At 37.4% G+C, this 21,746-nt stretch overlaps 1 protein-coding gene across 1 annotated transcript in view; it reads right to left on the bottom strand.

Moving 5' to 3' along the window:
* Positions 1-21,746, bottom strand: part of DDX10 (DEAD-box helicase 10) — a 282,694-nt gene that overhangs the window by 221,569 nt on the left and 39,379 nt on the right. The window contains exons 12-13 of the mRNA XM_029914966.1: positions 19,004-19,092; positions 15,479-15,962 (exon numbers count right to left, since the gene is read on the bottom strand). Of these exons, the coding sequence (XP_029770826.1) occupies positions 15,479-15,962; positions 19,004-19,092 (573 nt within the window). The remainder of the gene's footprint in view (positions 1-15,478; positions 15,963-19,003; positions 19,093-21,746) is intronic.

The raw sequence follows: 21,746 nt of genomic DNA, 5'->3' as shown, positions 1-21,746 counted from the left end.
CAAACAAGACCCTGAACTCGCTCTGTAATTGGTTAATTTCAAAGATACCCTAAATGTTGTAATTGGGTCCCGCCAAAAGTAACAAACGCTCTGAACAGTGTGTATGGTTAGAGCTGCTGCCAATACTGTTGTACCATTATGATTGGGTCACTGTACCTGTGTCACAATTTCTTGTAACTCCCCCTTCCCAAACCCCATACTCAGCCCTTGCTCGGGGCTCTCAGCACGGATCCACTGCATTGGTGAAGGCTGTGAGACCGAACTTAGGCCCAGCGAGCCTAAGCCGTGATAAAACTGCCCTTTGCTTTTACATGCGTGACTCGGTCTCCCTGGCGGTTTCTGGTTTTGAGGTGATATTAAAATCTTGGGCATTTCACTATCAATAGGTATTATCCTTCGCTTGCTTCACTACTACTCACCATGTCCTGCAGAACTGTTCCATTATGCCAAAGCTGAAAGACCACAACTACTGCCCCCCCCCCGCATCTGCTCATACTTTTATGGACTAAGTTGCTCTTAGTCCAACTACCAAATCTAATGCAATCTTCAATACTAATCAAGTCCCAACCACTCCAGAAACATCCCTTGAACTCAAGGACAAAGTTCTAGTCCTAATTCAAAGCATCTATTACTACAAGTTAAACAATTTGTATTATTTTTCTTATAGTTCTATTGTTATTTCACAAAATGCTTCCCTATCAATATCCTGTCTCCTCAACCTTTGTTGAAGGCTGACAAGTCTGTTTCATATTTGGCATAGTATCATGTGCATATCATGTAAATTAAAAAAAAAAAAAACTTGATTAACCATAGGAGGGAAAACCTGGCAGAGAATGTTTAAATTCAACACACATAATCTGAAATGCTCCAGCTAACCCAGATGCTTAAAGGCTTAGTATTTTCATTCTTTCCTCAGTAGATTTTGAATCTGGGTATAAACTACTTCAGTGAAAGCAGGAATAAATGAGTCCCTGAAGTTGCTGTGGGTATTTTTACAGAGCTCTCAATAGAACAAGAAAGAAGCTTATGTTCAAAATAGTCCAGCAGGGTCTTTCAACCTGAGAAAACCAGAGACATAAATAGCCTCATCAAATAATCATTTTGTGGCATCTGCTAAGGATTTACATTTAACACAATGTGCAAGAAGTCAAAAAATGAATGCTACTGGAAAAAAGCTTCCCCACTGCGATGAAACTACTCGTGCCCTCAACTTCTGATCTGAGGAATTCCTAGGAGTCTAAAGCTATTCAAATTAAAAATACAAATGACAATATAATTAAGTATAAAGGAGTTGTAGGTCCGAATTTGAAAAAGCTTAAGAATCATTTCTCTTCTCTATACTACTAAATATACTCTTGGTAAGAACAGATAAAGCCAATTCAAATGTGAACACAAAGACCGGCCAAAACAATACTTTCATTTCTGGTTTATAGTAATCGGATAATTTTGATGATCATGCTTACTCATATGTCTCACGAGACAGCACAACTACTACCTCGCTAGCTTTTAGAATGCTTCTGCAAGCTACTTAAGTGTGCAGACAAGAGGACCTGAGGGGCCCTCCCCAGGTAGAAGCCTGGGTGCTGGCACTGAGACAAGAAGACTGCTTCCGTCTGCCTCTGCACCTAGAAGTACACAACTGGAGGGAAGAGTCTCATCAAGTCTGCACAGAACCATATACACGTCTAGACATGAAACACGTTTGATGGGATAATGTCAGAATTAAACTGATCTCTACAAGTGAATGCACTGTAAAATAAATTACTAATGGTTCAGTGTAAGCAGTTAGTTTTTCTTTACAAAATATTTTGTTAAATTTTTAGAATAAAGGAGTACCTTAAATAGCAATATTTTAAAAAGCTATTGAGTATTTAATGATGCTTTCAATTACAAGAAACTTGAGCCCTAAAGAACAGATTACGTAAAGTACCTCACGCTACAAGAGTGAAATGAAGGTGGAGGCTGCAACTCTGGCCTTTTAAACAAAAAGCAAACTGCAATCAGTCTCAAAGTCTGCCTGTGAGACTAATTATTCAGTGACACCAATTCAATTTAATAAAGGGTCAGTACTTAGCAAAACTTTAATCTATGCAGCATGTAAAAATATTTGAGAATTATGACAACCTAAAAAAAGAAGTCAGTTTTTCTAAAGACTTCCTCAACCATCTTTAGAAGAAGGTGGGTGGCTGATAGTTCATTTATTTTTTTTCCGTAGAGAAGACAGAGAACCACATTGAGAAAACAGACCCAGAGATCAAAGCAACCAATAAGAAAAAGAAAAAGATGACGGGTGGTTATTAGAGGTTTAGGGAAGATTTCACACAAGATATTTACTGTTATCTAACCCAGTTTCTGAATTCCAATACAAGGGTCCTACCAAAAATTAACCCAGTTGGCCAACTACCATTTTCTGGCCACTTATGTTCCTTCCAGGTACATTTTTCTACCAAATGGTACAGTCTCGAATTGGAATAAGAAACCTGAATAAACTGATAAAAGGTCAACTAGATTTGAATTTAAAAACTTCTACTCAGGGCGCCTGGGTGGCTCAGTTGATTAAGCATCCGCATCTGGCTTCGGCTCAGGTCACGATCTCAGAGTTCGTGGGTTCAAGCCCCGCGTCAGGCTCTGTGCTGACAGCTAGCTCAGAGCCTGGAGCCTGCTTCAGATTCTGTATCTCCCTCTCTCTCTGACCATCCCCTGCACGCGCTGTCTCTCTCTGTCTCCCGAAACTAAATAAAAACATTAAAAAATTTTTAAAAAAGAAATAAAAAAAATAAAAGCTTCTATTCATTTGCTTATCATTCACCCATTTCATTCAACAAACAGCTACTGAGAATCTATCATAGTGAGAGGCAATCCTGATGGATCAACACAAAACTGAGTGATATACCTTCCCTGCCTCCTTAAGGGACCTAGTAAGGCGGAAAAAACAAACAATATGACAATGCAGAGTGTTGAGTGCTATGACAGTGGTAAACACAGGTTACTGAGGAAGCACACTTTTGGACTCAGTTCCAGCAAACGTAACTCCCCACTATTTTAGGGCCTTAGCAAACAAAATCAACAGTTTTTGCAAGGAGGAATCTGTGTCTCTGGAATTTATGTTGATTATTTAAATGGAAGTCACTTTTCTACATTCACACTTGGTAGAAGCCACAGCACGACAAATAGAAGGATGGAAATAGTTCTGGCTTTCAGCTGATACCTGGCTTTGGGAGACCATCGGGTCTCTCATGTTTCTGACCATCTTGAATCCATTACCCTTCCAGATTATCTTTTCAAGATGTCAACAGAGCAGACAGCCTTAGAAGATAAAAACAGTTATGTCCCTTGGGGGCAGCCAACCGATTCATTCTAAGACATGTTAATAAAAGTAGTGTTTCCTGGGGGCAAAGGCTGGGCAGGTTTGCTAGAGGCCCTCTTCTAAGATGGAAGTCCTTCAGCTCTCACACAAACCCACTCTGTAGATGGCATTCAGCTGGCACCATTTGCACATGGTCCCTATGGATTTGAAGAGCCAGGAAAGCAAGGCAAACTTGAAGCTCCTGCAGCTGAGTGTGCCATGAATTGTCTAGCAGCATAAATCAAAATGTGGCAGGCTTACTTGTTAATCTGCAAGTAGAGTGGCATTTCAGACTCTCCACAGTTCTTGAAACCTAGAAATAACTTGTTTTGCTCTCTTCAGTAAATAAGAGCCAAATCAATCTGTAATTTCCGCCACATAAGAGAGGTAGTTAATGGGAGGTGGGGAAAGGGAAGAGAGGAGAATTAACCCAGCACCCCATATCTAATCCTGTAATTATAAGCCCATTATAAATTTGGTTGGCTAAATGGTATTTGTATTCAGGCCAGAAACCAAACCGTGTCTTGAAGCCTGCCTCATAGCATATTTTCCTGCAATAAAATAAGTTCTCCTTCCTTTTTGTGAAGAGGAAAAGTTAGAGTATTATTTCTAAAAATGCCCATTAAAAAATATTTAGTTCAAGGTATTAAATAAAATGGATCAATAGTTATTAAAACACATCTTTCTAAGTGTGCTTCAAATTGAGTCAACTAATAATCCTTAATAGAAAATACTAAGAAGAAAGAGAAGTCACTAAAAGCCACCTTTTCAAATTTCTAAAAAAAAAAAGAAGAAAATCATTCTCCGAAGATGTGGGTGGGGAGTAGAGCTAGCCTAATAGAACTTTATCTAGTCTTTGATGTGTAAGGTTCTACTTTATGGACATGTTGTCAGCAGCCAGAGAAAAAAGTCTACACGGATCAAGAGATGCAAAGGAAACAAAATAATGCTGAACCAAACCACAGGAGAAAACATTATCTAGCAAGTTCTTACTAAGTGCTTTCAGACTGTGTAACCATTTCCTATATCAAACATTCTGAAATTAATGTACCTTCCAAAATTAGGAATCACAGCAAGGAAGAAAGCATTCCTCTACTCTGTTGTTCTCCGTAACAAAAATTAGCAGACATAAAAATTCATGCAGGTGGCAGAATTACTCTAATCATAAACACTCAAAAGATGTAACAGGAAATATGCCTTTTTAATTTAAAACACAAACTTAGAAATTGTTTGGAAGTAAGCTCTATAGGGATTGCTACTAAGAAATTAAGTGATTCATTTGCTCCACCAACTTGAGGGATGGGGAAGAAGCCAAACAACAATAAGGAAAATTGCATCAAGAGAGATTATCCATGAAAATAGTAGCAGCATCCTTTATGTGCTCTCAGAAAAGTTGCAATATGTGATTTCTATCTTATGTGTACCAAATGCTTAGGATTTTCTTCATATATTCCAGGGACATTTACTAAGGCACTTGATTCTAGAGTTTAAAATTAATGCACTATAAGAATCACTACCATGTTGGCTTTATTAATCTGTAACAAAATGTCAGTCTATTTTCAATCATTTATAATGCCGAACAAAAACCAGCAGATTCTCTGTCCAACACTATATCAGGACCGTCTGTCACCTTTATTCTAACAGCCAGCAGGCAAGCCAAAAGAAGAAAAGAAAGGAAAACAAACCAAAAACAGCAACAGCCTTCTGGGAGTAGCAATGTCCAGAAACTGATGATCTGCTACTCATCTAATAGAGATAAACTTTCTGTCCTACAGCAAAACACTCTTGACTTTAAAAAAATAAATAAAAATTTCAAAATTCAATTTATTAAAACTTCACTGTAGATGTTTCCAATCATGACTTAGTCAGGAAGAGCTAGCTACATTATTGCTTTATTTTGATACTAGGGATGAAAGTGCTGTTGATGAATGCAGCAGGAGAGACTCACTGAGAGAAAATGACCCTGGACTACTGGCCAGCGTCAAGGGTCTGCCCGTGGAAGACGCTGCAGACGATGCAACAATGAGCAAGAAGTGCAACCTGCTCTCCAGGAGACTCATCCAGCTACACATTCCTGTGAGAGTCAACGCACCTACTGAAAACCTACTTAGCAGTTCTTCCTCCTAACCTTCTTCCTACCTTCCTTCCTTCCTGGAAGGGGTAACCGCACAATTTAAACAGGGAACGAAGTACCAAAGAGGGCTGAGGAACCCTCATACCAAGGGTGTGGCCGTGTCCCTCACAGGATCAATTTCCACTCAACAAAAAGAACCCAAAAGGCATGGAAGTATCATGCATTACACACATACACACACATCCCCACAGCTTTACCAACAAGGTGAAAACAAAAACAAAACGCAACACCAGAAGGATACTCTAGGTTCCAAAATTAAAACAATCCAATCTAGACAAAGAAAAGGCAGCAAAAATGGCAGAGATAGAGCCAGAAAGCAAAGAAAGGTTCGTTTTGCTTTAGTAGTTTTTCTTTAATGCTTTGTAAAATTACTGTTGTATGATGATTTGAAAATTAAATGCCCGGTCCTTGAGAAAACATAGCTTGCGAAGCATTGCCCTGAAAACTTAAAACGTAAGCCATCATGAAATGGGTAGGCAAACCTCACCTACAAAGTACTGTGAACAGTAAGAGCCAGGGGGCTCAGGCAAAACCAATCACACCCCCAACGGGAGGAAGCTCATTTTAGGTGCCCCACCAGGAGGGAGGAAGAAGTTCTCCTTGCCAGCAACACCCCAGCCAATGGGAAACCAACACACTCAGCCAATGAGAAGCCACCATCACCTGGGAACTCTTCAAAGCAGCCCCTTCCAAATTCCTCCTTTCCCCCCTAAAAGCAGAGGCATCTCCCCTGCTCTCTGGATTTGCCTATGCTTCATCATAGTTTAGGCTGAGTTGCAATAATCTGAATAAATTCCTGAATAAACTCATTTGCTGGTAAAAAAACTGGTACTTTTGGTTTTGCTTTTTGTTTTGTTTCTAATGTCAACTACATACACTTTATAGTTTATTTTTAAAAAACAGATTTTACTGTTACTGAAAAATAAACTGGACTTTCTTAACATACAGGCATCTGTATTCCCACTGAACTTTACTGAAGTGTCAGTGCTCTGGCCAATTAACTTGCTAGCATGGGCTCCCTCAAAGGTCTGAATTCTCTTTATATTTCCTCTACCCAGTCTAGCTCCCAGGCTCTATTAACCAACCAGCAAATCACACACATGCTCAGGGCACCAGCCAAGCTGGAGTACTTTAAAATGTGTTTGAAATAATACATTTCAACAAAAGCAATAAACTAGTCAACATGGAAAAAAAATCAGACCTCAAGACTTTCACTGTTTTAAAATTTAGTATGCTACTTCTTTCAAATTACACCTGGATGGAGGAAGCACAACCCCCTTCTCAGTGCTCAAACAGCAATGAAGGTCTTGGCCAGCAATGGCAGAAGAGTGCCTTCCATGCTCCCGGGGAAGGGCGTCTGGGCATTACATCTGAAACTGCAAGACTCCACACACCCCCAACCTGGCTCCCCCTTACTCCGCTTCATTTTTCCCACAACACACGCACCTCTTTTTTTGTCCATCTTCCCCCACTAGAACTTAAGCTCCATGGGGAAAAGGAATGTTGTTAATGTTGTCAACACCTGGAGCTTACTAGGAGGTGTTCGTTAAGTATTCGGTGAGTTAATTTTACTAAAAAACCCATGAAGCCTTCATGTCACCTAAAATGCAAACTTTCATGGCAAAACTTCACATCAAAGCAAACAGGATTTAATTCTACCTGTCACCAATAAATGGCACAGTTTCAGCGGCTGCCTTGTACTTAGATTTGTCATGGATCTTTGAAGCTGTTCCAAAAACATACAATGTACAGAACAAAGTAAAACAAAAATCTGTTCCGACAAATTTGAGAAAGTGTGCTGAGTACAATTCAGTGCCTCCACATCACAGCCCTCCTATTAAAAAGCTTTAGGGAAGTACACATATATTGATTGCTGTGCCTTTAAGAACAAAGAGTCTTAAAACAGCATTTGGAAACAAACCTTTTCATAAACAGAGTAATTCTCTTCAGTTGTATGTTAGAGCTATAAATATAAACAAGCACTTGTTGATGACTTTGAAAGGCTCCTTTGTTCTGATTATCCTAACAATCAACCTCAAGGGCAAATTACAGGGCCCTGAAGAATAACCTGCCCCATTTCACATTTCTTTCATTGCCTTCACCTTAAAGTGAAGATAAACATATCCTGATTAAAAATAAAGTTTCTAAAAAGTAGGCTATAAAATTAAGTCACTAGAATACTCAGTAGCCAGCAGATGCTTTAAACATTGAAGACATATAAAAGTAGGAAATGAAGGAAAAAAAGTCAAAATATTTTTGATACAATAATGATTCAGCATAAGAATAAACATCAAGCCAAAAGCTTTCCATTGTCAATTTACATCTTCAGAAATCATATGCATAAAAAACTCAAATAGGGAAGGAAGGAAATAAGTACTTATATATATATAATTCAGTATGTACATCAAACTTTTAAGTCATACAGTAACTATTGCTTCTGAATTGGAATTAAGTTTCAATTATAATTAAAGAATTAAAAACAGGAAACAAGACAAAAAGCACCTGTAGGAAGGCAAGAGCCTTATACACCAACTCTATCTAGACTACTCATCATTTAAGGTCATCCCATCATGGCCTACTTCATGATATCAAAATTGAGAGTACAGTAATCTTGACCCCCAGGCTTTAAAGAGCTCTCCTTTCTTCATTCAACTAAGGGTTATAGAAGACCCTTGCACACAAAGGTTATGGCAACCTCAATAATCACTCAGTACCAGAACAAACAGAAATTAGGACATTCATGAAGGTATATTATGCAACGCCAAAAAGAAAAAGACTGGTAAAACAGAAGATCAAAATCCAGATGTCCGTGAGAAGAAGTAAAGACAGACTTCATGAAAAGTATATTCATGGAGGTACATTATGAAGTGCCAAAAAGAGAAAGACTGGTGAAATAGAAAATCAAACTCCAGGTATCCGTGAGAAGCAGTAAAGGCAGACTTCAAGAAGAGCCATTATCAGCACTGAATCTAGAAGAGTAGCTAAGATCTGAAACGCTGGAGTGGTGAGTCTTTAGTGTGAGTGGAACCTCACACAGGAAAGAATGGGCTGGTGGTATTGGGGGGGCGGGGACATGGCAAGTTTAGGAAGCCCAGTTGAAAGGGTGGATTAAAGGGAAGCATGGAAAGCCAATCACGTGGGAAAAAAACACTAACCTGACTGAGGTCTGCAGGACGATGACAGGAAAACAGTGGAGACCAACTGTGAGGCTTATCCCAAGCCAAGTGTGAGGCAGTCAGGGGCTGGGGCAGAAGAGTCACAGGGCTAGTAGAAGTAAAAATGAACACTAAAAGAAACTCACTCATAAGTGTAGAAATGACAGGAATCAAAACAAAGCACAATCACACTGAGGCTTGTGTCAGGTAGGCACAGGTACAAATTCCAGTTATGTCACTTCACGAATTCTGCCACACTGGGCAAGCAATTGACCCTTTCAAAGTCTGTTTCTTAACCTGCAAAATAGGACTAATACTGCACAAGACTGTGGTAAGAGTTTAGTACGTGATATAAGATAATCAAAGTGCATGACAGATTACAGAAAACTATTAGATACTGATCACTTCCTGACACTTCTTTCACAAAAACTGGGTCATCTGCAAGAAATTTCGAGAAATGAGCTACCCATAGTTCATTCCCATGCTAAAACAAATAATTGTGGGGATAAAAAACAGCTAAAGCAGTACTCTCCTACAACAGTTCAACAATAGGCTCATTCATTCCCCAACAAGGGCATTACTTCCTCTAATGTCCATTTAAATCAACAGTCTTTAAATAGAAGTAAAATCCATATCCTACATCTCCTACATAATATCTTCTAGAAATACACTGCACAGCATTAATATACACAAGAATAATGCCAGGTAACTGGACAGAGAACTCCACCCAGAAAATTAATACAATAATTTTATTAACAATTACACTTGAAATAACTATATACTGCACATGAAATAACTACCTACTGTGAATACCACTTTTAGTTCTATTTATAAGCAATCAATCCGTTTCTACAAAGCCCTGTGTTTGCCTTAATATAGCCTGATTATATCAAATTATAAACTCTCCATAAACGTATGGCTGTGATGTTGACCGCACCTGCGATATTAGTGTAGGGTTTTGCACTGTCCAGATCAATGCACAAGACTGAGAATGTTAAAAATGCTCTATCCACTAAGCTATAATCATAAAAGCAAATTGGCTTCCTAATAGAACACCTGAAATAAATGAAGTACATCACTTTTTCTTTCTTCAACTGGTCCTGATTCAGACACAAACCTATTTTCCCCCACCAACTCCCTCACACACCGGCTGGCCATGGCACTGGCAAAATTGTATCATGCCCTTATCGGTACATTCCTATTATACTTTATCAACTAGATAAATGTAATCTCCTTCTACGTACACAACTGTGCTGGGTGCTTTCTATTTACAATCATAACTGTGTGAAGTAGACATTGTTATTGAACCCATTTTACAGACACACTGAGGTTCAGAAAGGTTAACTATTAAACATATACCAGAAATAGCTCCCCATACAAAACACATACTTTCTTGTGGCCATGGTTTTTCTCACTCTGTACCCTTTACTTAGAGTGCTTTACCCGCTCCTATTAACACCCATCTGTTCTTTAAGGAACAACTGCCCTCGGGAGGCATCTTCTCTCCCAGCTGTCAATATGAGAGCTTTAAAACATTTGGTTGCATGAATGAATAAAGGAAGAAAAAGTTGGGATTCTCTACTGAAATTCTGGTTTAATAATCAGCTTCATTAACTCAAGTCATAAGCCTCTAAAACTCACTAACTACCTAGCACAGTCCCTGGCACTTAGTAGTCACTCAGTAATTACTCCCGGAAAGAGGAAAAAAAGTGGGGAGGAGGAGGAAGAGGAAAGAGAGAAAAGACAGAGACAATAGGCAGAAAAATAACCAGCTCCCATATATCAGAATCTTGATTCAGAATTTTAGAATACATTTATAAAAGAACATTTATAAATAATATTAGCTAATCTATGTTTTACCAGCGAGTTCTTGCAATACCAAGAATTTCTGTGTGAAAATCTAAGACTCCAAGTAAACAGAATACAGATTCTACTCTAAACAAAGAATTATCTAGAAGTATCATTCAAATCTTAAGACTGACCTAGGTTTACGGCTTAGATGGCTGTAAAAGAACAAATGCTGAGCTAAAAATGGAATCTACCTATCAATCCCCTCCCTAAACAATTATAAAATGAGAAAGACAAAAGTATATGCTCAGAGATTTTATTCTTATATTTAAGAAATGTTTTAAAATCATTTTCAAATTCATTTTAGTTATATATTCACACCCCTCTCTAACACTGTCAGAGAAACTGTTTCCTTAGAAGTCAACTTTCTTGCCAACACCAAAAAAACTAGCCAAAACATAGATTTCTTCCGATGACAGGAGGTCAGGCAACCTTCTCTTAACTGCCCTGGCGTGTGATCACCCAGACTAGGCTCTCTCCTCCCCGTCACTCATGATTCGCTCCCCAGTGCTAAGGAAATCCGTCTCTCTGCTAATGCCTTCATCCTGTCAAATAGAAAAGGACTATGACAGGGCAGTCTTCCAAAAGACACTGCTTGCACCTGCACTCGCTACCTCTCTTCTCCATTCATGCCCAGATCTAAAGAGGTAAACATATCAATTCTGTATTCCACGTGCCTGCACACAATGGGTATCACAAAGATATGTAAAGTGCTGTCAGTTATGCTGACATCATCCATCTAGATCAAGTAAACTAAATACAAATCATATGGTAGGCAACAGGACAGGAAAATGTGATTTGGCATCAGAGATAGGTTCTGAGACTGACTCCACCACTGTGACTTTGGAAAAGTCATTTAAAAGACTTTGTGAAATTTAAATATCATCATCTGCCTTTCCTGTTACGAGGACAAAATTAGAACTAAGCATTTGGTATATGATAAAACACCAAATAAATTATTTTATCAATGACCATGATTATTAAACAAATCCTATGTCATCTGCCAACCAATATGTCTCCTCCGATGGCTCCAAGCTATAACTGATTTAACAAATCTCCTCCTTTTTCCAAAGGGGCAAAAAAGGAAAGAAAGATAATCGGGACAAAGAATAGCCTGTGACAGAAGTAATGAAACCAGTTCTCCTACGTGTCTGTTATGTTGTCCCTAAAGGCAATTCTGAAACAGGAGCAACAAAAATATCTAAACAAAGACAACACTGTCTGGAAAAAGTACTTAGTCTCCCAAGGGGAATACATTCGTATATGTGTAAATAACAGTATTATTTCCATTTTGAGTATGGTTTGGTTTGTTTTATCAGGCCTATCCTTAAATTTAGGTAAGAGAGGAAGAAAGCAGCCTGCAATGAGTACAACCCAACACTGAAATATAACATGCAAGAAGAAAGGCTAAAATGGGAACCTGACTGCAACTGCTGATGTAAAAATCACACTCAAAAACAAAATGCCTTAAAAACATGACGAAGCACCGAAAAGATGGTAACAATCTGAGAGCACGAAAACACTGACTCTGAAAACCTGAAGGCACATAACAAGTAAAACTGGCAAGATTAGGTGGGGCGGGGGGAGGCCTTTCTATTTCAGCCAAAGAACCAATAATTTCAACTGTAGCTGTATACAGTACTAGGGAATGTGCAGGAAGAAAAAGAAGAACATTCCTTTTCTAGCTTCTCAAAATCCTGCTCTTCCAAACTATTCCTCACATTTGACGCATATGTCATACACTTCCAATTTATTTCTTTAAAAAATCATGTAGGTATTTTAAAAATAGAACTTCCTATAGCATACCATGCAAATGTATTCTTAATTAGAACTTTACATCATTACTATTAGATACTTTCATTTACTATCTAAATTATAAGGGTTGGCCTGCACAGGTATATAATTTAATGAGTAAAAAAAGAAAGTTATTTATGTTCATGTTTATAGAAAATTAAACAATAACTTTTGAATCATTTTAAGTCAATCAGATAAATCACATTTTTTAAATCTTACATAGTTTCAATAGGTTTCTAAAAACAAACCCCACAGGTATGAATTATACCTAATTCACAGCAAATAAAATTATCGAGGTGAAAGAATAAGAAATTCAATAATTCACTCATTCATTCATGAAACATTTTTTTAAATTCAAAAGGAGCTAGCCACTATACCAGGCCCTGAACACATAATGGTCAGTAAGACATTAATTCAAGGAATTCAGATGCCAGTAAGAAAGACAAGCCAACACACAATTTTGTGTGACAGAAGATATTAGAAAAAGTTTTTTAAAAAGCCAGAAACACTAACTAATGTTTAAGGACAATTGGAGACCAGGAATATCATAGCAGGGGAAAAGGAGGGGAAAATACATACACAAAAATTATACAACTGAAATAAATGATGTTCAATAATAGAATCAAACAAAGATAAATTCAAATTGTAAGACATTTCTTGCTGTTTTTTTTTTTCAAAATAGAAAAGATGTGTTAATATTCATTGTTAGAGAAGTAAATGGGCAATGGCTTACAAGGCCAGGGTCCAAAGACTGTGACTTCTCTGAAGGATAGTTTGGCAGAATGTGTCAAGAGGTTTTTAAATGTGTCATGGTCCCAGAGTCACCAGAACAAAACAAGCCAATATCTCTCCTGAACACAGAAATAAACATCCTTAACAGAATACTGGCAAACAAAATCCTGAAATAGATAAAACACATCATGACTAAGTGAAGGTTATCATAGGAATTCAACATTAGTTCAACATTAAAAAAAATCAGTATGTTAACAGAATAACTATATATTCACCTTAATAGCTGAGGGGGGAGGGAAACACCTGACAAAATTTCACCATCCACTTTGATAAATGCACTAAACCAGTTAGTAATGAAATGGAACCTTCCCACCTAAAAAAGGCATTTACACAAAACCTATAGCTAACATCAGATATAATCAAAAAAGACTGAATGTTTTCCCTCCCACAGATCAGGAACTGAACAATGGCCACTCTCACCAATGCTATTCAACATACCTTGTAAGTAAGAAAATTAAATAAGAGGCACACAGATTGGAAAGAAGAAATGAAACCACCTTTCTTCACAAACTCCATGACCATCTACAGAGAAAATCCCAAGAATCGCCAAAAATAAAGCTGTTAGAACTAACAGGTTGGTTTAGAATGACTGGCATACAAAAATAAATTGTATTTCTATATGCTAACAATGAAGAATTAGAAAATTATTTTTTAACAGTACAATTTATAGTAACATTGAAAACTATGAAATAGAGATGAACCTAACAGAAAAATGTGCAAGATGTGCATGCTTAAAATCATAAAACCACACTAAAAGACTGTGAAGGCCTAAAGACATGGAAAGATACGCTGTATTCCTGAATCAGACAACTCAAGATGTCAATTCTCCCCAAACAGACTTACAGGTTTCAATGAAATCTCAATGAAGATACCATCAGGGGTTATTTTTGTACCAATTAACCAGCTGGTTCAAAACCTTGTAAGAAAATAGAGTGTCCAAAAAGAACCAAAACATTTTGTTTTTTAAATATCAAGTTGGAAGACCTGTACTATCTAATTTGAGATTTCCCATGAAGGTAATCAAGATGGGTGTTAGTGGTGAAAGGATGGCTAACAGAGACAAGAGTGAATCAAAGACCTATACATACGTGGTCAACCCCGGACAAGGGATCAAGGTTACTGGAAGGAGAAAGCACCATTTAATAAAGAAACTGGTTCAACTAAACACCCATTAAAAAAAAAAAAAACCTGAACCCTTCCCTCACACGATACTCAAAAATTAAGCTACAATAAACTACAGCCCTAAATTTAAGTACTAAAACTATAAAACTTCTCAGGGAAAAGATAGGAGAAAATCTTTGTGGCCTTAGGTTAACCACTGATTTATCAAATACAACGCAAAGCATATCAATTCTATAAGAAAGAGTGATAAATCACACTTCAAAAATCAGATCATTTTCCACATTCTTAACCAAAAACATCAGAAAACCTAGTCTCAAATTCCAACTATGCCAGCAACAAGCTGTGCACTTCACTATCTTATAGTCTGTGTCCCAGCTGTTTTTTCCCTTTACCTGTATATTGAGACAGTACCTACCCCATACGGTTATTCAAGGACTAAATGAGATAATGCTTACAAAACACCAAATTACATATTAAGTACTTGATAACACTGTTTGAATACCATCTGAGTTTCACAGTTCAAAATTTAGAATTTCCTACTATGAGTCTTAGAGTTTATAAAAAATGAGGGCTCAGCTTCATTTTTTTATTCAATTCACTTTAAAGAAATGATGAAGAATAAAGGCATACAAAATAGGAAGGGAACCAGGAAAGAGGAAGAGAAACACATTAAGTACGCACCTACAGACACTCCAGTAAGCAGATGCTTTATCTCAATTCTTTTATTTTCCCTAGCAGGTACCTCCAGAGGAACAAAGTATCTACATGAAACATTTAATAAATCTTCATAAGTGGCCTTTAAAAAAGGAGTCCTGGCCTTCTACTTAAGACTCTGAGTTGGTGCCCCAAAGCAAATGTCTCATTAAAAGTTAAATCCATGCTTAGGGAGATTAAATTAAGGAGTATCTATAATGATTTAAATCAGAAAGTAATATGTAAAGAGTCACAGTATAGGACTGTCACGCCATAAACATAGAACCCTATCACATGCCTTCCTTAACATTATAACCATGGCTCTGGCTACTTTAAAAACATGCCTTAGAGACAGCACATGAGATTAAATTTGTCAGCATTCTTAGGGTTCCCTAGGTTATGAACAAGGAAAATTCTCCTGGCACCTATTCCATCTTTAAATATGGAGAAAGAGGGAGATTTCACTGCAAAGAACATCATTCTACAAATTTCTCCTAGTCCTTCCTGCCCCTAAAGTTCCCCAAAGGTCACAAGCAGCATACAGTAAGAAGTGGTGGGAAACAAGAAAAGACGGTCCACTGGGGATAAACTTACCTGCGGCGTTTTATTCTCTTTAAGGTCCAACCCAAACACGTTGTGTCGCTTCACTGTAAAGAAACTGGCGTCGTGTCCATCGTCCTCATCCTCATCTCTGTCTAAGAACTGCCCAGGGGCTTCCTTGGACTCCCCAGTGCCAGGGACAGACTGAAGCTGAGACTCTTTTGCTTTTGCCAGTTTCTCTTCCATTTCTTCCTCATCTTCCTTCTCTTCTTCCTCATCTTCCTTCTCTTCTTCCTCTTCATCACTAATCTCCTTAGCCAGTGTGTATTCTGTCTCTTCTGGTCTTTTCCCACCTTTCTGAAGGATGGACATTTTCTCATTGAAGTAGGCTCTAAATTCTTCTACTTCATCATTGGTGAGGGAGGGAGCCCTTGGCTCAATTCCTTTATCATCTTGGCTCACCACCAATTCTTTGGGGGGTTGTTTCTGCATTTTCTGAAGAAATCTTACCCGTGGTGCCACAGCAAGACCTAGAGACCTTAAACATGAGCAAACGAAAATAGGTACCTCAGTACACTGATGGTGTGCTTATGGTATTATGCAACAGTTTCTCAAGAGTGGGGATCTATTTTTCAAGTTTTTAAAAAAAACACTCCTCTGAGATACAACTCAATCTTGACAGATTAGATGATCCAAAAGGCAAGACAAAAAATACCAACTACCCATCAGACAACACTAGAGATACACCATTTTTCATTAAGAGGTTAACGAGGTATAAATAAAGAGCATGAAACCGGAAACAAGGGAACAGTTCAAGTACTATATCTGCCTAATTCCAGTTTACTTCTTTTAGCCTCAGCCTCCTAGGATAAAGGGTATTGATACCTACCAGGCCCACCTCACAGCTGTTGTAACAATCTGACTTGCTAACTATATGAAAACACTTTGTGAAATGTCAATACTAATGCTGAAAAAGACATGGTCATGAAAGGACAAAACAGCTCTCTGCAAAGAATAAACTAAAATTATCACTGTCCTCTCCTCTTTGACTATGACATAATCACGTCTTCCCCAAAAAAAGAAAAAGAAAAAAAATATCCTGAACGCTTGCTCAGCCTGGAGCCTGCTTTGGATTCTGTGCCTCCTTCTCTCTCTGCCCCTCCCCTGCTCTCTATCTCACTCTGTCTCTCAAAAATAAATAAATGTAAAAAAAAAGAAGAAAAGAAAGGATTTCTAAACAAGACCAATAAAGAAAAGAAAAATTACTTTCTCCTTCTAAGATCAAGATTCACGTTATGATCAGGTCTTTCCTAGCTCCTAAGTTCCTACTTGTGAATGGGAGATAAACTCCTAAAGCCAGGCCTGCTACAATAAACAGCTAAGATGGTGACATGGCTCCATGGCCTCTTTCCTAAGAGACAGGATTCAAGAAACTTACAGGTGCAGTGAGAAAGCACAGATACAGAAATGGGACTGTTGATGTTCAAATCCTGACTATAATTACCAGTGTGATCTGAGGATGTTATTGAACCCTTATACCTCAGTTCTCTCATTTGTGAAATGCCGTGATCAATACTGACATCCTAGGGTTGTTGTAAGAGTGAGATGAGTTCACAAATGCGATGTACTGAACATACACCCTGGCACACAGGCAGCCGCTACTGAGCACCTCCCATTATTACTATCATGGAGATTACCGGGTGGGATTATAAACTCCTATCCATCAGAGCATTCTCTCAGTGCATTACAACTATACTTATGTGTCTTTCTAAGCTACTAAAATTTGGAGCCCCTTTAAGGTAGGCATATGTACATCTATAATTTTTTTAACATCTAGCACAATGAACTGTACATACTAACTATTCAAAACATGTTTCTTTTGGGGCCCTCTGGGTGGCTCAGTCGATTAAGCATCCGACTTCGGCTTATGTCATGACCTCCCAGTTCGTGGGTTCAAGCTCCACGTCAGGCTCTGTGCTGACAACTCAGAGACTGGACCCTGCTTCAGATTCTGTCTCCCTCTCTCTCTGCCCCTCCCCTGCTCATTTTCTTTGTCTCAAAAATAAATAAAAACATTTTAAAAATTTTTAAGAAAAATAAATTCAAAAAATAAATAACTTTAAAAAACATGTTTCCTTAGGAAAATAGTTTTTAAAAACATTTATTATATCTTGCATACATAACGCTGCTTTAGATAACAAAGGGCTTCTAAAGGAATTTATAGGTCAAGGAAATTATACATCTAAACATCCACAAAAATTAAGCAACAACACCAAATTAAACTGTACCAATAATTTAGGCTCAGAAGTTAACTTTCTGCCTTCCTTAAACATTACCAATAAAAAGCAAAGATTGTCAACTGTGAACAGATGAGCTTTACTGGCTTTGTAGCAACAAAATGTTCCATAAATATGACCCTGCAGTGGTAAAGCCCAGTGCCTCTCCTGTTTACTAATATCTCAGCTAAGTCAATCAGAAAACCAGGACAGAACTTCGTAGAATACTAAAAGGGAACTAACAACCTAAACCATGAGTCCTATTCAGAAACGGTTAAATTAGTAACTGCTACATCAACAGCTCAGTGACAAAAACATGTCATATCCATAGTGTGCAGTTTTCCATCAATTACCTACACAGAGAGTCAGGAGCCTCACGCTGTTACCTAGCAATTTCAATCGTTCTAAAATGTTACAACTGACAAATTACCTATTATACTAAACTCACAATCTAATGTGAAGAGCAGAAAACAGTGGCTCTCCCAGATATAAGTTTTTATGAGACTTCATTTAACGGTAAAGACCTTCAAATTCCTGGAGAGCAAGCCAAATACACAGACATTGCCATAAAAATACATCTTTTATCACAGACTAGGAATTTTATGCTGACATTTAACATATGATTAACCTCATGGGTGCTTCTATAGGAATTTTTCAATGCTTTTCCCACAGGTAGAACCCCACTGAAAAAGTGAGCATTCCTCTTTTATAGCTGAAAAGGTTAGGATAAAAGTCCTTCAAATACTAAGCCAAAACAAAACCAACAGCTCCTTTTTTATGTAATAGTAACCTCAGTTACTAAACAGGGACATTTTGCCATGGTAACTGTGAGCACCTATAAGAAACAACAAGACACAAAGAATACTCAGGCAATCAGCAAGCAGTTATGGAGATCAATCTAAAATAAAGGAAGAACTGACAAGGAGACACGTATCAAAAGCATAAAAAGAATGGTCTATGGTGTTCCAGGCCAGCATTCCAAAAGACAAGAGGATCGCAGACATTTAAAGATTTCAAACGGTGCTTATCAATTGTTCTCCATCTCCTTTAAGATGAAACTACAGGAAATTGCCAGAGTAACCTTCAGAAATTTTCACTTACAAGTACGAAATTTCTTTATAACAACAAGAACTAGACACTCACCTAGTTTTCTAGTTTACATAATCTTTTTCTCTGCAGATCTTTAACAGATGCTCTTAAGTTAAGGCACAGCAGTTTCAATAGGGACTCTCAGAGAACCAGTGCGGACAAATGACCTCTACCTCTGAAGATTCACAATTAAAACTGTAATATGAATACTTACAGGGCATATTCAGGTATAGGTAACTTGCTCACATCAAATATTTCTTTATCCTTCATCAGATACACTGAGCGTATATAGGAGACAAAACACTGTAAAAATAAGAGGTTTACATGTATGACATGTAATAGTCAGAAATGGAAAATAAATTTAAATCCAGATAAAAGAAAACTTAACAAAAAGATAAATTCAACAGTAGTGAAAAATCTTAAAAGTCATTGAGCATGTCTCCATTCCACCAAAAAAACACTACCTTTTTATAAGTGTAATATTACACATCAAGCCAACTCAACATAGACTATCACCTTCTCAGAAAGCTATTTTACAAGTTAGTATCAGTTGTTTCAAGATCGCCTAATGAGGAAAAAAGGGAGGACATGGAAGAATACAGATGACAATCTGACTCCTTATCTTACAAGCTGCACAGGTCTCTTATGTCTCTGTCAGTTTCCTCATCTATCAAAGATCACAACACCTTCTACTGAAAATATTATGAGAAATTAACTGAGAAAATGCATCCTAGAGTACCAGGGTGTATCTTCTGGAATAGGGTAAATACCAATAAGAACTATTAGTAATAATAATTTTAGTAGTCAAGACATACCTATTCTAATATAATAAAATGTTACTTTATTTAAATCAAGCTTAATAAATCATGACATAAAATTTACTCCTAAAGCCTTCCCTTTTATAATATCATATCAAGTAATTTGTCTTCAACAACTTGTGTTAATTTTCTTAAGTGTTTAAAAAAGAAAAAAGGCATCTTTACACCAAGAACTATATAAACCAAAACGTAAACATGATCCTGATCCTTTATCAGTCTGTAACAGTCAGGCAACAAAGATGAAACACATCTATGCAAGCATTTCTTATTTTAAAATTAATTTTTATAAGTACATTTAATTCCCATTTCTAGATTTCCACATTTGCTATAACTTTATACTAATCCTTTCTTCAAACCATTTTCTGTGTCTCCATAGGCATGAAAAACAACGAATGGCTCCAGTTCAAGGATAATTTTTCCCCTACAATTGTTCACACACACAAAAACCCCACCCCTGTTGCCTATCGTTTTTGTTCTATCCAGATTATAATCAAAGGCTAGAAAATCATTTCTATGAAACTAGATAGCTTGCTGCTGCTGGCAATGCAGTTAGCCATTCTGCTAAGCCATGCGTGACACCCGATAAATCACATCATTTATTTCATTTATTTTATCATGCATTTATAGATTTGCATTCTATAATCTTTGCTCCTAAAGGCCCATTTGTTGTAGGCACAGACCAGTGAAACATCCTTCCGATGTTCCTTACTTCCTGATTCATAATTGAATGACTTCTTATCTATGCAGTAAGTCATGACATCTCAGAATTCATGTATAATATTTTTAAATATGCATACTATTTCCAAACTGCCTAAAAGATTTAAACTATGTCTGTTAGACACAATGTTTGCATGCCCAAAAATTAAGAAAAAAAAATTTTTCCCCTTTAAAGGTCCTTTTCATTATATTTCAGGTAAAGCGAGCTTCTAAAAATCCATCTTGGCACAGTTCAATATTTGGTTTTCTTACAATTCTCCTGATATATTATGGAAGTTCTAAAGAAAGTCAAACATGGACATCATCTCAGGCCTGCTACTTGATAGCTTATGTAACCTGGGCAATTTTTAATTTTCTCCATCTACTATTTACTCCTGTGTAAATTCACTTCAATATCGCCTCCCTCCTGGTTTGTTGGGAAGATGAAGAAAGAACACACATCAAACTACCACGTAGCAGAGTCATGTCATGACTAAGCCCTGACACAAAGTAAGCATTCACATTCCAGCTTTCATCACTCATGGTATTTTAAGCACAGTAAAGCAAACTTGATAAAATATAACAGAGGTTAATTTTTAGCCAGAAACGTAAGAGCTGCTCTTTAAATAAAACTTCTTTCCTGAGAATATCTAGTTTCAAAACCGTAACATAAAAGCCTTACTACTGACCATTTTTCTGCTCAGGCTCCTTATCCATCTAGGATGCTCTTTCTACATCTCTTATTTCCTTCCTCTCATTTCATCTCTCTGCTGAAATAGAATCCAACCTCTGAATCCTGACTCTCTTAACTCACTACTAATACGTTATGGGAGATGCAGAAATAGAGATCTTATGTAGATCTCGTAACCTCAAACAATGCAAAAGGGAAGTGAAAAGGATGGGCTTTATAACAGGGATTCAAATATTTGTTCATTTAGAGACTAGGAAGCTGTCAGCACAACACAAAATTACTTCCCTTCTTCCTTTTCTAAAGCATCTACTGCTGGGCACTCTAAGAACTGAAAAGTAAGTTTAACTAAAAGTGGTAATTCTTTGTATTTGCTAATCAAGAGGATTTCTAAGTCAAAAAAAGTAATTTGGGAACATTAAGGTCATATTTATAGATTAAAATTTCATTCCTAAAGACGATTTAGTGAAAGTGCTATTACTTCTAGAACTTTAACCTAATATAAGAAATTACAGTAAACTTGCTAAAGAAGCACAAAGCTGACATTTTCCCAGTTTGTTATAAAAATACATAATCTTTTTATTTTTAAGAAATGTTAATTTGGGGCATCTTGGTGGCTCAGTTAAATATCTAACTTCAGCTCAGGTCATGATCTCATAGTCCGTGGGTTCAAACCCCATGTTCGGCTCTGTGCTGACAGCTCAGAGCCTGGAGTCTGCTTCAGATTCTATGTCTCCCTCTCTCTCTGCTCCCCC

Source organism: Suricata suricatta, chromosome 11 (genome assembly GCF_006229205.1).
Source record: "Suricata suricatta isolate VVHF042 chromosome 11, meerkat_22Aug2017_6uvM2_HiC, whole genome shotgun sequence".
In the NCBI taxonomy this organism is placed as follows: Eukaryota; Metazoa; Chordata; class Mammalia; order Carnivora; family Herpestidae; genus Suricata; species Suricata suricatta.
Note: the sequence above shows the minus strand (reverse complement) of the source record. Positions and strands in the feature narration are given on the sequence as shown.